Source organism: Dermatophagoides farinae, chromosome 3, assembly GCF_024713945.1.
Source record: "Dermatophagoides farinae isolate YC_2012a chromosome 3, ASM2471394v1, whole genome shotgun sequence".
In the NCBI taxonomy this organism is placed as follows: domain Eukaryota; kingdom Metazoa; phylum Arthropoda; class Arachnida; order Sarcoptiformes; family Pyroglyphidae; genus Dermatophagoides; species Dermatophagoides farinae.
In genome coordinates this window covers 4772847-4790804 of record NC_134679.1, presented here as the reverse complement: position 1 = coordinate 4790804, position 17958 = coordinate 4772847, and the positions used below count along the sequence as shown (strand labels likewise).

General features: G+C 29.8%; 1 protein-coding gene across 1 annotated transcript; it reads right to left on the bottom strand.

Annotated features, from left to right (window-relative positions):
* Positions 1–13: 13 nt before the first annotated feature.
* LOC124494448 (uncharacterized) lies at positions 14–17082 on the bottom strand. Its single transcript, XM_047057612.2, has 4 exons — positions 16866–17082; positions 16391–16554; positions 1428–1735; positions 14–1224 (listed from the first exon to the last, which is right to left on the bottom strand). The coding sequence occupies exons 2-4, from the start codon at positions 16482–16484 to the stop codon at positions 640–642; spliced, it is 987 nt and encodes a 328-aa protein (XP_046913568.2). The 5' UTR covers positions 16485–16554; positions 16866–17082; the 3' UTR covers positions 14–639.
* Positions 17083–17958: the final 876 nt, after the last annotated feature.

The following is a 17958-nucleotide window of genomic DNA, read 5'->3' as shown; positions in this document are numbered from 1 at the left end:
AGACAATCAAAAACCGGACAACTTGGACACCAGATTTATTATTTCTCAATAAGCTCAAGTAGGTTACGCATTAACTTTCATAACCAAACATTACAATAATGATGATGATGATGGTGATTCTTGGTCATATTATTTAATATCATATTAAATTTGCTTGCATAACAACATGGTAAAAAGTTTGGTGAACAAAAAAAAAACAAAAACAAAAACAAAAAAAAAATCTGCCACAGCCAAAACATTAATTTACAACAAACAACAACATTATTATGGTCGTTGGTTAATCACGGTAATCACACCCCTTTTCAGTACTTTCGTCCCCTTTTTTTCCAATCAACAAAAAGTACGATAAGTTTTGTGTTGAGAACTGAAAACGAATAAATACTCACGCAACATACACATACACACCAATTGTCACAAATCCAGATGAAATAAAACAGATTTTTTGCAAACAAAAAAAAAGATTATTCTGTAGGGTGGTGAAAAAATATATATTCTAAAATGTGTGTGTGTGTATGAGAATTCATTAGTATATGAAGAATTGTGAAAAGTGATTTTCATCTTAGCTATAATACTGCCATCTATGGGTGTCGATTCAAGATATAGAAAATTTTATTCATTCTGTTTTAATGAGAATTATTATTATATGAATTCCGGTTGATTTGAATATTGATCCATTATTGGCTGCCCGTGGCTTCCATTGTCGGGTGGAGATTCCAAATTTGACCCATTATTATTTGACGTCGTTGAGCTTTGTTGTTGTTGTTGTTGTTGATTAAATTTGGCCACTAATCTTTTCAATGATGATTTGATTGTTTTCGGTATGATTCGTGTGGCATAAAAAATCAAACCAAATGGTCGATGATGATGATGATGATGATGATTATCGTGTTGTTTAACAATCATTGGTTCCATCCGTATCAGACTATAATCAGCTTGAGTTAATGTCATCGTTGTCATTTGTTTTTCAACAAAATTTACAAAATGAAATTTTGGTTTCGAATTGACATGGTTGATGACGTTGCCGTTAACGACATTATTATGATTATTACTATGGTTATTATGTTCTTTTTCATGTAATCGTCGTTGTCGTTGTTGTTGTCGTCGTCGTTGTCGTCGTTTTTTTCGACTTTTTTCATCATCATTATCATTACTATTGTGGTTGAATGAAGTCCAATTTGCATAGATTAACAATGAAAATAATAGGAAATATATACACAATACAGCCTTTACGTCAAAAACGAAACCAGAATAATTCAAGTCCAGAATATATACAGGATAAGCATAAAGTTATTTTTTTCGGTCCAGAATCATAAGCAGTGAAGCATGAAAAAGAGAGAGAGAGAGAGAATTTGTTCGATTTGAAAAAAATGTTTATTAATTTTCTATTCACATTCATAATTTTTTTTTTTTTTTGGTTCTGTACATACCATTATATAGATGATTGAATCAGAATATTCTGTAGAATAAAATATATGATAAACCGGTGCAGATATTCGTTGATGATCAATATTTGTATTGTTGATATGTTTGATTGATGTTGATGATAATGTCGATGTTATTGATGATGACCATGAATCATTATTTTGAGATAATAATAATGACGATGATGACATGTTATTCATAATCGGTGACGGCGATGATGATAATGGTGAACGATTAATGGCTATTGTATCGATCCAATCATATTTGATTGAATCACCACGATTAATTGAACTGCATAGAATAAGTTTGTTACCTTGAAATATGAAAAATAAATGAAAAAATTTGATTAAAAATTTCATTGAAATGAAAATTGGAAAAAAAATTTTATTTTTACTGTTGAATTTTTTCCAGTGAATTCTGATATCGAGCAAATTTTTCCACAGAAAATTTTCATTCTTTTATCTCTATATGTTTATGTATGTTCAAAAAAAATCTTTTGATCTTTTGGTTTATTTATTTTTTAAATAAAACGCTATTTTTATATTTATCCACAATAACAAAGTGAAGGAAAAACAAATTTATGAAGAAAAAAAAACACAAACAAAGGTGAAAGGTATCCATAGATTCAGGCCATTTTCTATGGAATATTTTTCCATCACATTATAAAAAAAATATAAAGAAAAATATCCATTGATGCAATATCATCAACCATTGAATTCATTCAATAATTTGCATCATCAAAGCAATAGAATGAGAGTGTGAAAAGGAGATTTTCTCATCAAAAAATCTTTTACTCTCCAGAGAATCTATACAGAAACAAAACAAAAAATGGAAAAAAATTCAAATTCAAAAAAAACAACACACCAGCACATACAAACGAGGAATGTTTTCATGTGGCCTACACACAAATAATTGATGTTCGTAATATATGAAAAGAATGGAGGGATTTTTTTTTGTTTTGTTTTTTTTTTTTTTTTTTTTGGTTACAAAACACAGAATAGATATGGAAAAAAAATTTATTCGTCTATTACACAGGCATTGGAGAAAAAATATGGCGCCAACAGCAAATATTTATTCGAATGAACAATAACAACAACAACAACCAAAAAAAAACAAAAAAAAATTCTAGAAAAATTGGCCTGAATAAAAACAATATGGCGCCATTTTTTTTTCTTAAAAAAAACAAACAAAATTCTCACTTATGCATGATGAAATATAAAGTGGCAAGAATATTCTGTAGTGTACTAATCATCATTATGACATGTCTGGTTATTGTGACTAAAGAGCCATATTATAAAAAAATTTACCAACACCAACAAATTAAAATGACTTTTTTTCGCTTTTTAGAACCGAAATCGGTAGATGAAAATCTGTCCCATGGAGAAATTTGTGGGCTACAAATGTGATATTTTGGTTCTAAAAGCGCAGGCTTACAATCTTATTAGAATGTTCTAAAATCGATCGATTTTAGAACGAAAATGGAAGATCTTTAGCGCGCTTTAAGCAGAAAAATAGAACCATTGCAGCCCATCACGTGATCACAATTCACAGGGAATTTTTCCCTTGAATGAAATAAATTTCCGAAATTATTCTCATATTCTGCATATCCGCTGCTTATCCGCTGCTTCATATTTTGATCATTTTATTTTATTTTAATAAAGTTTATTTATTATAAAAGAAAACCTCTTATACCATTATAAATAGTGGATAAAAAGAAAAAAATTATATACAGAAAATAATCAATCGGTTATAAATATTGGAAAACAAAATTTTTCATGTCCAGATAAAATTGAACCAAAATAAAATTTAGATCTCCACAAAATAATAAATGACCATAAATCGAGGAAAAGAAGTATCTAGTAGTTTTTCCATCTTGATTAGATTTTCATCGATAGTAACAATTGTAAAGCATGATGTTTTTCAAAAAATATTTGACCAGAGAAATTGGACAAAGATATCGACCAACCTTGCCTTGTAGGTTCCATTAGGTTTTTTTTTGTAAAAATCTATTTGGTTGGTATGATTTTTTTAGAATTATTGGACAAAAAAAGAATGATCTTTGGGAAAGCAGGTTACTCATTTCGTTGCCGTTGGTACTCATGTAGAGGTGTGATTCAATGAATAAATTTTCATCGATAATCCCAATTATAAAGCATGATGTTTTCCAAAAAATATTTGGCCAATGAAATTAGACAAAGATCATACGAAATACAGGACAAATTTGTTCCATCTTTTGCATATTGATTTGCTAATTCATTGCCAATAATTCAAGAAAAATTAGTCTATATTTAAATAAAAGAATTTTTTCAAAAGAATTTACCGCGCAATTCCTTTCTTGTCATTATCATTATCATCATTATGCAAACGTTTATTAAATGTGACATCATTTTTAATAGCTTCCAAAATATCATCATATTCCGACCATGATTCCAATTCAACTTCATTAAGATTACCAGTTCGTCATTCAAATCCTATATCGAATTCGAATACCATTTTATGATCATATTTTTGTTACAATACAAAATTATGACAAGAAAATGAATCTTTATCACTATTGAATGAAAAAATGACATGAAACATAAATATTAAGAACACAACAAATCTCTTACCATCTGTTGATAATAGACAACCAAAAAACAAATTCAATTTTTCAAAATTGAAACATTCAAATTTCAATTTTTACATTAACACTCAAACTTAAAACATCAACATGTTTTTTTTCAATCATAAATCGAATTGTTATGTTATAATTCGAACTTATTAAGAAATGCATAATAGTCATCAGGTTAAACTTTTGAACGTAACGCAAAAAATGCAAAACGCGCATGCCCTTAACGGAAATCTTTAGAAAATTCAAAGCGAGAAAAATTTTGAGCTACTTTTTTTCTAAAAAAATCTACTTTGGGCTATTTTTCTTCTAAAGCACCAAAATATCACATTTGTAGCCCTCAAATTTTTCCATGGGGTAGTATTTATTTATGAGCTAATGGCCAGTTGAATGTATTACTACCACTTGTATTGGTAATGAAAAATGATTATTAGAATAGACATAATCGATAATAATAATGATAATAATAAGCTGGCCGATCCAGAAATCATTATCGATTAATGTTTTTATTGTTTACATTGGATATATGTAGATAAATTATCTTGCAAACAATTTTTTTACCTAACACTAAATATATATGTATTGATTTTAATATCAAAGATTATATTATTAAATATAGAAAGTTGAAAAAATATAATAAAAACAAATCATTCATTCAGATATATTTTCTGTGGCGTGGGCGTTAGAATAGTTTTATTATTATCAAATATTTCCGTTTTACGTAATGATCATCAACATAATACGCATGTACGTGTACATACACACACACACGCACAGATAATAAAAATCGATATCGTTAGAAAAAAAATATGTTAAAATCAATAAAACAACTGAATATTATGTGTGTGTGTGAAATGAACTGTATATGACTGGAGCAAACTAACAAATAATAATAAAAGTAATAATAAGAAAAACACATGGAAAGAATATTTTAAAGAAATTAATGTTCGTTTGTTTGGTATTGTTATCCATGTGTGTATGATGACACTTTGGAATATATACAAAAAAAAGGTATGCATTCAATGTTTTTTTTGTGTTTGGAGGTGGTGGTGGTGACAGTAAAATGGAATATTACAAATAGGCAGGCAAATAGTAATGAGAATTTTTTTTTATTCAGGATTAGTTGGTACATACATTAAATGTCTATTTCACATTCTCTCTATTTTTTTCTAGCTGTCTATAATATCCTGTTTCAAATCGATATTCCATCAAAAGAATAAATAAATTCTTTTATGTTTGGCTATGTGTGAATAAATGCGGGTGTCCAGAGAGAGAGAGAGAGAGAGAGAGAGAGAGAGAGAGAGAGAGAGAGAAAGGAATATTAAACAAAAATACAACAACAACAACAACAGAAAATGATGATGAGAAAAATTCACAAAAAAAACAATAACAATTCTGGCCAAATAATAGTGTGTATTTGTGCGTGTGGGCGTTATTTATTTTTTTTGTTGAATGAATCGAATATGTATGTATGTGTGTATGTGTGATTCATGGAAACATTCCCAATTTTTTTTCCATATTCCGTGTATAAAAGATTGGATTGTATTTAGATGGAAAAATGAAAGAAATTGAGATAGTTTGCGAGTGAATTAACTGAGGCACGTTTTTTCTTTGTTCTTTTCTTACCATTAATTTCAAATGATAATGTATCGATCAGAATTTCCACAATTTTTGGGAAAAAAAATCGAAATGCGATTCGATTACAAAAAGTCTCATTATCATCATCATCATCATCATCATCATGATCGTTTGCTGTCAATTTCAATTCATTTCATTTTTAATTATACGTCCATTTACATCATTTGAATTTAATGAAATCAGTCAATTTTATTTAAATTCTAATTCATTTATATGGTTTTTTCAATAATCATTGTAAATGTGCGAGCAAGAGTGTTTTGTCAGTTAGTTAGTTTAGTTAACACGATTGGATTTGTGTAATTTGATCAGTTACAGACCGTTTTAACAATCGATCAACATTCATTATGATCAGCTTTGTGAGGATAATGGATCTAAAAGTCCAAACATAGTAACTAGACACATTAGATGATGTATGTAATAAATTCGGTAATGAACAATTCTAATCCAGAATTCAATACACACACATACACACAAGGACTGCCTAGAGTGCTAAAAAAAAGTATTAGATAACAAGACACAAACAGAGAATACAATGAATGAAGAATAAAACCAATCAATTTTGTCTCGAATGTCTAGAGCTGTAATCATTGTGATACCGTTTTTTTTTTTTTTTTGGTCGTCTGACTTCAACAGTCGACCAAAAAAAAAGTCATTTAAAAAAGTAGAATAAGAAGCAAATCTAACTTGATCATATAGAAGCAATAGTAATCACAATGATGATGATGATGATGATCATATCATCTTTCTTATTTTTTTTGCCAAGATCAATATCTCAATCTCTGGTTTCTATAGATTTCTGTTTTTTCTTTTCATTCGAATCTTCAATCTTCAATATAATCATATATCATTAGTTTGAAAACTTTCTTGCCACTATCATTTGAAGTAAGATTAATAACACAACAACAGAAAAAAAATGAATTTATCCGAATTAGATCGAATGATGATCACAATTTTTTTTCTTTGTCGATCAAATTAGTAATTAGTTCAATTGTAAATGAATTGATTTATGTGTATATATGGTAATAATGTAGTTAAGGTAAATATTTATTTATGTATAAATCAGTTAGTACACAATAAAATGTAATGCTCGTTACTTATATTTTCAAAGTTTTCCAAAAAAAAAAAAACGGTGAGTTTTTCCGAATGCAGAAAACAAACATCAACAACAACAACCAAAAAAAAAATTCCATTTCATCATCCAATCACCGATAAAAAATTGATTTTTTTTGTCAACAAAAAAAAAAGAAAAGAAAATGAAATTAAAAAATAAAATTCGAATTGATCAGAAATTTGTTCTTCACTCTTGTTACGATTGCTGCAAGCAAAATCAAAGATTGGCTATAATAAAAAAAAGGAAATGAAATTGAAAAAAAACAACAACAACAACAAACCAAACACAATAGCGGAAGAGTGAGAGAGAGAGAGAGAGAGAGAGAGAGAGAGAGAGAGAGAGAGAGAGAGAGAGAGAGAGAGAGAGAGAGAGAGAGAGAGAGAGAGAGAGAGAGAGAGAGAGAGAGAGAGATAAATAAATTTTCACTTTTCTAATGGACAAATTTTTTTTTTTATGAAAAAATTTTTAATGGTCACGAAAAAAAATGAAATGAAATGAAATGAAATTTTTGAAAAACCATTAAATTTACAATTATATTCCATGATTTATGGCACAACATCAATTGTAAATACTGTACTGTCTTGAGGGATAAAAATGTTGGGAATATGGCAACACATTTTACAATCGTTCGATTCATTTCATTTTATTTTCACCAATATAAAATCGAAATGAATTTCTAAGCAGCAGTTACGTGGAAAAAAAAGTTTTTACAATTTTTAATACCAGCACACACACACACACACACAGGCACAAACCAGTTATGAGAAAAAAAAGAGAATGAAATATTCGAATCGGCATAATTTTTTTTCTGGTGAAAATATTTTGAATTAAAAAAAATAAATAAAATCCCTCTATCCCTCCATCCATAAACATAAATGGGCAAAAACATTTTTGTGAATCACTAATTAATCGTTGGTGGAAATGACCATAATGATGAAAAATAGAGGAATCAAATATTTGCGATAGTACATTTTTCCATATGTGAATTTTCAATTTTTTTGATTTCACTTGACATTCATGAATAAAAGTAAAAATTCATAAACTATAGAAAAAAAACAAAATCATTGCAAATGTGTCAGCAGAAATGTGTCTCTCATATCATCGGATGACAGGCTCCCCCCCCCCCAAAAAAAAAATGTTGACATAAAAAGAAAATTTCGTTTTTGAGAGTCAATCAAATATATTTGGAGATTCACTAAAAAAAAAAAATCATGTCACGCTTGTCAATACATTTGAATTCGGAATAATAATTGGCCTTGTATTGGGTAAAAATTCAATTCAAATCAAATCCAATCCAATTCAATTCAAGATTAAAAAAAAACAAACCAAACACTCCAAAAAACATGTTGCGAGACAAAAAAATCAACACAACAACAGCAGCAGTTGCATATTTGTCAAAAAAAAATTATGCAAACATGAAAAAATTTAAATGATTAAATGAGAAAAAAAATGAACGAAAAATTCTTCAAACAAATCCACCAGTGATTACGAAATGAATGAATGAATGAATGAAATTGAAAAATGCAATACAGATAAGCCAATATTTCTGCTATACACTGCCAGTGTATTTGTCACACAATCTAGATACTTCTAGATATTCATCATCATTCATTTTTATATATATTTTAAGTAAAAATAAATCCTACGTATATTCTTTGAAATTGATTTTTCTTTTCTCCACTTGCTTTTAGAACAAAAAGATGGTATAATCAATTTTTTTTCTCTATTCACGATTCCGTTTTTTCAAGATTTTCTTTTCTTATTCCTTCTATAAATTATCATCATATATATATAAAAAATTTTATTTTTATTCAGCATGAAAATCACTTCAAACATAATGATCTCAAAAGATAAAGAGTGTCGTGTCCTGTGTTTTAGTTTTTATAGTTTGTGTATGGATTTTAAAGAATGTTGATTGATATTTTGTTTGTGTTTATTAATTACCAGATAACTAAATTATCGGTTGTGGTTAAATGTTTGAAATTTATAGAAAATATCATTTAATTTTTTAAATGTTACATGCCCCCCCCAAGAGAGGTCGTAGCAGGAGGAGGATTTGAGGATTCAGCACTGTTGTCAACATAATTCAGATGAACTGCAGTAAGGTGTTCCATATTTGTTGCGGTTCTTCTTCGCAAGCGATAGAATTTATAATATAGGATAACAACGAAAATAGTGATAATCGCCAAAACAAGCAAGCAGATCAGCGCGTTTATCATCAATCCCCTTACAGTCCAATTTGATTCTATCGGAGCAATACGACTTGAATGCTGATAGTTGTCCAAAAGAATTCCGATATTTTTAAAAGATTTTTCGTATTCAAATTGATCATGGAATAATAAAGCGTTAATTGTTCTGGATGTATGATATTCCAATACAAAATTCGCTTTCTTTGTCTGTTTCCTCACAATGTATTCATGTTCATCAATTGTGAATTCTTGATCTCGAGGAATACGATAGACAGCATTTTCACATCGGTATGTTACATTTGCCAATTTCAATGTTTGATTTAAACAATAAATGTAAACGAATTCTGAATCATAATCTATTTGTTGACTTTTCTTTCTTTGATCGTTCCATTCAAATTCGGTGAAGCATTCATCTTCTTGCCAAAAAGTTTTCTTCATAGGAGCTTGAATTCTACATTCATCTGGATGAGATACAAGGAATGCTTCAGCATGATAACCATTCGGCTGTATATCCGCCTCTATTGCACAATCACGTTTAGTGTTGACAAACATGTATTGTGGCCCACTATAACGAAAAAGACATCTATTTTCCCCCCGCTCTTGAATAATCTTGAAGGGGTGCCCACGATAAACTTGATATTTTGGATCAACAATTGGAACAATGAAATCCAATTGTAAAACATTATCGTTAGCATCAAATTTGCAACCTTGAGGTTCCCATAATTCCCAGGTCTCATTTTCAGTTATCATATTTGGGAAAAGAAAGTCTACATCCGCATCGATTCTTGGCATTTGCATTTGGCGTAAGAATGCCATCAAATGAGGATATATTGTATTTAATTTGGCATTGATCTCCGCCAATTCTTCCATTGCTTTTTCGGTAAACGTGTATTTCAAAAAACGTTCATCCCATTGGTCTTTTAATTCTTTAATCAATTGATTTTGATTTTCCAACAGTTGCTCCATTTCAGCAATTTTCTCTTCTGTTTGTTTTTGATAGGCCTTTACACGATATTGTGTACGAAAATTTGAAACAAAACCAATAATAGAGTTGAAGATGGAAATTACTTGGCCTGGATTAGTAGCAATTGCATATACTCCTGTTGAAGCCAAAGCTGTTAAGCTGCGTTTTTTCCTTTGATTATTGATTTTGTATGATAAATCAGTTTCAGAATCACAATGTTTTTTAATTTGTGAGATTATCATCATTTCATAAAGGCAATCGTTTTCATTTTCTTTTATTTTAGTGGTGTAATATCCTTGATGAAATTCTTTATTAGCTCCAACCCATGCCTTACACGGATCTTGTAATCCAACCATATAAGTTCGATATTCTGTTCCAGTTGCCACCGCATGTTGCGTTTTTTTCCAAATAATGGGATCAGTAGTAGGTATTCCCGCAAGGAAACCAGTTGGAAGAAACATCATGACCAGTATTGCTGCCATAAGGGCATGATATCTTGCCGTTTTCTTTATTTGTGATTCAATAATTTTATTGTCGAGCAATTCTTTAAATTGATTATCAATTTTTGATTGGTCCTCAATTGAGCACGGATAAACTTTCCGAACTATTGGCATGTTGTTAGTCAACTGAATTTGACACTTTTCGGTTGAAACTAATCCAATATCGAATTTTGATTTAGCAAAAACATCGTCAAGTTGTAATAAATCATTTAAATTTTGCTTTTCCGTTTGTTCATCTTTGGCTTTAACATGATAACAACTTTTTCGAAATTCACTAGGTTCCGGACGTTGTAACGTTGTCATCTGCATTGGGATCAATTCACGATCGCCTGGGAACAACATTATTTTAAATGCATGGATATCATCTCGTCCTAGCAATATCGGCATATCATCATCATTTACGATTCGAAAGATAATCTTCCGTTTTATTGTCCCCAATTTCATGTGAGCAAAGCATGCTTGAAATGAATTTAATCGATGTTCGGTGACTTTTATTGAGATTTTACTTTTGAAAATATCCAATTTCAAATTGTCACATTCCGATTTCGAAATAATGTTAATATTCGATCCCGGATCCAGTAAAATTGTAACTTTCTTGTTGTCTATTCGAGCACGTGCCAATATTGGTGGTATTGACTTTTTTTCCATGTTGTTAACTGAGAAACATTCGCCTTGTTCATTTTCCGACTCCTCTGAATTGTCAGGAGTATTCAAATCAATTAATGCTTGTGGCTCGGCGTCCAAAGAATTTACAGCTTTCGGGATCGTTTGTTGTTTCTCCTTTTCACTGGATTTCTGATTTGTTTGTGATCTCCAGTTTGATTTGCTTTGTTTAGACGGACAATCCACGAGTTTGTGCGAACCATTACATTGTGAACAATGTTCTGCACTTCGGCAATAGCGAAAGATGTGTCCTTGTTGATAACATCCAGTACAAACTCCTGCATCAAATGCCAGCTGCCGCTTTTCTGCGGTTGTCAAATCCAGTTTACAATTTTTTGCAGAATGAGTTTTATCGCCACAAAATATACAGGCGCCACGATTTTCTCTGAACGATCTATTTGCCTGTCTTGTAAATTTTTTATTATTCACCAAAAACGGATCTGCATTGTCTTGCAGTTTATCAACAATATTTTCGAGATATTTGATTACTTGTTCAATATCTTCTTGATCTGAACGTTCTTCCAAGATAGAAAGCCTGATTGGAGATAGCTTCCCCTTTATTTGTTTTGTTAACAAGGTAATGGTGAAAGCGTCTGCCCCGGCACGTTTTAAACTCAAGTATGAACTTCGAGCTGAAGTCATCATGCGTCGATAGCCTTCCAAATCATGATCATCATATGGCGGTTGAAGTTCCGCAAACTTTTTTAATACATCGTTTTTCAATGCAAACATTGAATTAAAATGCCGCAATAATGTCCTTTTAGCATTCTCATAATCTTCATCAGTGGAGTAACCTTCAAGCCACGTCCTTGTTTTCGAATCCAATTTTGATTTCAATATTTGCAGTTTTGTTGCGTCATCCAAATCTGTTTTGTCAACATTATTGCAAAATGGTTGGAAAAAATCATTAAAATTCCGAAAATTGCCATCAAATTTGTTGATAAATTGCACTCTGTTTGCTTTAAACGGAATGCGTCTTTCGGGAAGATTGTGTGTTGTATGGTTAACATCCTGATTTCCAAACGATTGAAATGCCAATCTAGGGCGAGGTTCTGGCAAAAAATGTTGATTACTTTGCAAATTATCATTTGACGATCGCCAATTTATTTGTTGATTATCCTCATGTTGCCCAGCATAGTTTGAATTAGAATGTATCAACATTTCCTCCGTTTCGTGGTAGTTTCGGTCATTAAATCGATTAACATTATTTCGTCCCGTCGACGAAGTTGGAATTTGATGACTTGGTTCAAAAAAATTTGTTAACTGTTCACGTGTTGGTACTGTTTCCATGGCCGAAAAAGATCGAGCCAGATTTGATCTTTGAACATTCTGATGGTTGGCAATATCCATCATTGACTGAGATCGTTGAGTCTGTGCCATATAAGCCATAGAACGTTCGTCAAGTACTGTATGGGGTCTCGGATTGACAGGTATCATAAATTCATCACGGGAATGATTTCGTATTCCTGTCGCCATAGTTTGCTCTGGGTTATGCAAACCCTCTTGATCCATTGCGTTATATTTTTGTTGCAATTGATTCAAAATCATTTCGTTATCCATTGTTCTAAATTTCAGGGTACCACAATCATATCGTTCAGCGTTATTTTTTACAAATTGGCTGACGTCTTTTTCATAGAGTTCTATCCGCAACAACAATTGTGCGAATTCAAACGTAAATCGGAACATACTGATTGTTCCGTTTTCAAATTCTTGAAAAATCAATCTTAGCGTTGATTGAAGAACTTCTTTATATTTCAACAAATTTTGCATTTGTTGATCTGTTATCTTCTGTGAATCTGTCATTTTTTCCGTTGATACACAAAATTTCTTCGGTAAAACACAAAATTTTCTCGTTGAGACACAAAATTTCTCGTTGAGACACAAAATTTCTTCTTGCTGGCTTATAAAAAATTTTATTTTTATTCAGCATGAAAATCACTTCAAACATAATGATCTCAAAAGATAAAGAGTGTCGTGTCCTGTGTTTTAGTTTTTATAGTTTGTGTATGGATTTTAAAGAATGTTGATTGATATTTTGTTTGTGTTTATTAATTACCAGATAACTAAATTATCGGTTGTGGTTAAATGTTTGAAATTTATAGAAAATATCATTTAATTTTTTAAATGTTACATATATATATAAAATAGAATTTGATGAATAATAAATAAGTAAGCACTAGAATCGTAATCATAACAATTACTAGGCAACAAATTCAAATGAATTTGTAGTCGTCATTGTTGTTGTTATTATTCTTATTGAATAACTGTGAAAAAAAAATGATGTAAGTAGTTGAGTGAGAGAAAAAAAAAGAAAAAAAAATTCACACTATTTTCATTTGTCTTGTGTAAATAATAAAAATGCTAAAAAAAAAATTTCCATTTACTTATGATAAGATGTATGTAGTCAGTAGTGATATACAATATATTTTGGATGCACTGTTTTCTACAAATTTCTTGTCATTTATGACAATTTTATTTTTTTCTCACATTCACTTTTATTTGTTGTTTTCATTTGTTGTTTCGTCATAAGATTCACCATGGTAGCATAGTTTCGGTGGTATTGGTTCAAATTTAACACAAATACACACAAAAATAACATGAACAATAACTAAAACGCGACAAGAATTATAAATCTTGTAAACATGAAAAAAAATGTCTAACTTGATTCACAACTAATAATAATTATTATTATTATTATTTATCTAACTTTCATTCAGCAAATTCAAAGTGCAAGCATGTTGTCCGGAATTTAATGACATATCCGGTAGTACAGCGCATTGATATTGAAATCAATATGGTTAGTTTGGATGAAAAAAAAACCAAATATAATCGAATAACAACAGTTCAGAAAAAAAAGTTGTAAATTAGTCTAGTATTTCTGGATTCTGGAAAGAATTTTTTTTTTCGTTTGTTTGTTGTTGTGGAAAAATTTTATTTTTTTTGTGCATCAAAAAAAAGTCTCACATTTTTTTTTGGAGCTCCACCAACACGAAATTCAAAATTAAAGAAAAAAAAACAATATATTATTCCAGTGTGTGAAATATGAGGCACGAAAAAATTGCAATTCATAGAATTTGAAGCAAAAAAAATAAAAAAAAAATAGTATGGAGCTAAGCTTGTAAGGCATTTTCACATCAAATGTGAATTACTGGACTGTATTAGAAAATTCCGTTGTGTGTGTGTGTGAATGAATTCTATGGATTTTTGTGGAAAAATTCTGTTGTTGTTTATATCGTCATTTTTTTTGCTTTTCAATAACAAAAAAAAATGGTGTCTTTTTCTCTTGAATCTTCAATAAATTCTCATCACTATCATATTTGATAATAATTATAATTATTCTGATGATGATGATGATGATAGAAATCGAGAATAAGTGAATCGAAAACAAAACAAAAAAAATGTCAAATCGCTGCATAGCTAATGTTGTTTGAATGACATTTATAATTGATATAATAAAAATGGATAAAAATTCATTCAACTATAAATTTGATTGACAAGCCTGTGTGTTTCACAAAGAAAAACGAAATTTTTTCTTAGTCATTTTTTTTCTCGACACATAATCATGGTATGTTGTTCGAATAGGGAATAATACATTCCAAAAAAAAATAAAAAATTCTTGATCGCTTGTTGATTTTTGGATTCTTTTTTTTTTTTGTTTTTTATCATTTGATGACTGATTAGATTGGTTGAATAGAAAACAAGGGAAATGAACGAAAAAAATTTTTTTTGTTTCCTTTTCTTAACCGATAACAATAATATTTGTGATAAATCAACAAACAATACAATTTATCATTTTCTTTTCTTTTTTTTTTATTTACAATGCCATTCCTGTTCCATCATCGGATTGGAATGTTTTTTTTTGGCTGTTTTTGATGGAATTCTTCAATCTTTTTGCCGCATTCATACACACACACCACACATACATAAATGGTTGAATGGTGATGATGATGACATTACAGATGAATGATTTTTTCAATTCAATTTATTTTTGCTTGATTATTATTTATTGAATTCTTTGGACTTTGATCCGAATCTGTTGGGGCGTGTGTGTGTGTGTGTTTACTTGAACGCAACGGTTTTTTTTATCGGATGTAAAAAACCTCCGTGATCACAAATTCTAAACAATACCACAGATCTCACTCAAAATTTTTCAAGGGTCACCGAATATAATGTCTTGCAATTCAAACAAACTTAATAAGGTAATATCAGGATATTTTTGAAAAACCCAAATTATAATTGCCTGTAATGATCTGTATGATTATGGTTGTTTGTGTGTGTGTGTGTATAACAATAATGATGATAAGCAGAAAAAAAAGTTGCCATTTCAGCAACAACAAAAATTAAAAACCGGATCTTCAAGTATAGACCAGGCCACATTGTTTTTATTATCTATTTATAATCACATAAACACAGACAGACAAAATTCAAGAAAAACTTCTTATGTAAAACTTATTTCACAATTAAATGAATTTTCATGGCAAGAATCGAGAATGGCTGAATGGATTATAACGCCAGCCATGTTTTGTTTGATAGTAAGAGCAAGAATCAAGTAGAAATAGAAGAAATTATAAACTTAAATAATAATCACAAGTGTTTTTTTTTCTTTGAAAATAAGTTATTAACTTTAAATGTGAAAAGTGATTATATTGCATATACAAAGTTGCAAAATATAAATTTTATGGCTAGTGCTAAATTAAATAAATTGATCCAGAAATGAATGCTATCAGAGATGAAATTTCTCTGAATGAGCTAATTCAATGAGCGCAAGAGAGTTTGAAACAGATTTTTTTATTTTCTTCGTTTACTTTTCTCATTTGTGGGTGTGTGAGTGATGAACGAGACGTTGTACAAACATTTTTTTTTTCATCTCAACATTTTCAATTCATCTTTCTTTTCGTTTGGGAGAAAAAAAATTTAAATTGACAATGATCGATTGATCGAAAATTTTTTGTGGATTTTTTTTTGTTTTTTTTTCTGGGCGATCAGTTTTGGATCACATGAATATCAAACCCACGTACAAATGAAATATGTTAAAAGTTGAAGAAATTTAAAACATTTGTTTCTGGTCTTCAGACAATTTACCTTGAATCTTAAAATGAATATAGATTGATCTACATAAAGAAAAGTAGTAGTAATAACATAACATAAATTAAATTTGCTTAGAATTTACTTTAGATTCTGTAAATTTTCATTTTCATAACTCATAATCACACACGTTTATATACAATAATAAATGCAATTAAATTTTGATGATAAAAGCAAAATGAAGAAAAAATGAAATGAAATAAAACTTACCATTAAGTTTAGCCAAACGTGAACGATTATTACAGCCAATTTGTCGTACAATTAACTTGTTTAATGATAATGTCTCTTGTGGATCGAGCAACATATTTGCCTTTAAATGTTGACTGATGTTATTGCCAATGTTAGCAAACAACAAACAACGGAAACGGAACTTGCTTTTGAATAAAAGAAAAGGAAAAAAACATTAGTAATTGAATTTAATAGAATTCAATATAATTGAGAAGAAAAATGTGATCAATAGTAATAACAGAATATATCGAAATCATTGGCTAATCAAATTCGCAATCGCAATATCTATTGTCCTATCTATCTCTTTCTTTCTCACTCGTAACAATAATGACACAATGTTTGGTTATTATAATTGATTCCATTGAAATCGATTAGATATTGAATTTTTGATCATTGTCGAATAACCGAAACGGACCAATGAATCTGATAATAATGGTGGCAATTATTATGAACTCACTGTTTTGTATATAATTCTTCAAGTTTTTATATTATTATTATTATTATTATAGTTATATTTGGCTGGTTAATTGGTTTTTGCTTGATGTGAATACGAATAAATGATGAAATTTCTATTGTTGATCGTTCGATTGTGAAAAGGGAACAAAAAACTTGTCGTCGTCGACAGTGTGCGTGTATGCTGCAATCAAATAATGAAATGACCACCGATTCGAAAATCGGTGAGAAAAATCTATGGTTGTGCATAAAAATTTTTGCTGGTAGCTCGGATTCGTTGGTATATTTGGCTAGGTTTGCTATGAGATTCGATTCTGTCGAATATACAGCAGCATACACGTATATATAAAATATAAAGCAGATTGACAGACGAAAACTTTTCATTTATATAGATAGTACCCCAATGCACAAAACCGAAGAATGTACGAACCATGTACAAAAACTACAGTAACCAGTGTTGTTGGACTAAAAATGTCAGAATCGATATTTTATGTGTATATGCGTAAGTGCGGGAAATAGTGGATTATAAAAGTTTGTTATTCGAGTGTATTAAAAATGAGATAAAATTTTTTTTGTTTAGAATCGATTGTTGAAATTACCGAAGAAAAATAGAATAATTGGCACCGTTGATTTTAGTGGAAAAAAACCCAAATGAAACAATTTCACCAAAGCTAAAAAAATAACACCATTTTGGTGATCGAATTGAATGTGACAGTTTTGAGAAAAATCTACAAAAATCATAAGATCCAATTTGTGTGTGTGTGTTTATCATTATTATATACTGCTGCATAATGATAAACAAAATGAAAATTCTGTAAATGCTCAAAGTGACAAACTAAAAATAGGACTATAGTAGGAGGAGTAATAGATGAACAAATTCTCTGAAACACTGAATTGATAGTGAAATAGAAACTTGACTTTAAGTTTCAAATTTTCGTTCCCATCATCATCATCTCCAAATTTCCTATTCAGTTGCCATCATTTGTTTGTCACATTTTTTTTATAGCATCACATCATCGTCGTAGTCGTCATTGACGAATGAATTATAGTTTAACCACAGAATTTGTAGTGGCGTCTACTTTTCGATATTGAGTCAA

What these genes read in the sequence shown, in the direction of transcription:
- LOC124494448 (XM_047057612.2), bottom strand. Translation starts at nt 16,484, where the DNA reads ATGTTGCTCGATCCACAAGAGACATTATCATTAAACAAGTTAATTGTA. An exon ending in ACGTTTGGCTAAACTTAATG is followed by an intron (nt 1,736 to 16,390) that starts GTAAGTTTTATT and finishes TCATATTTCAAG; the next exon opens with GTAACAAACTTATTCTATGC. An exon ending in ATTCAATCATCTATATAATG is followed by an intron (nt 1,225 to 1,427) that starts GTATGTACAGAA and finishes TTTGACGTAAAG; the next exon opens with GCTGTATTGTGTATATATTT.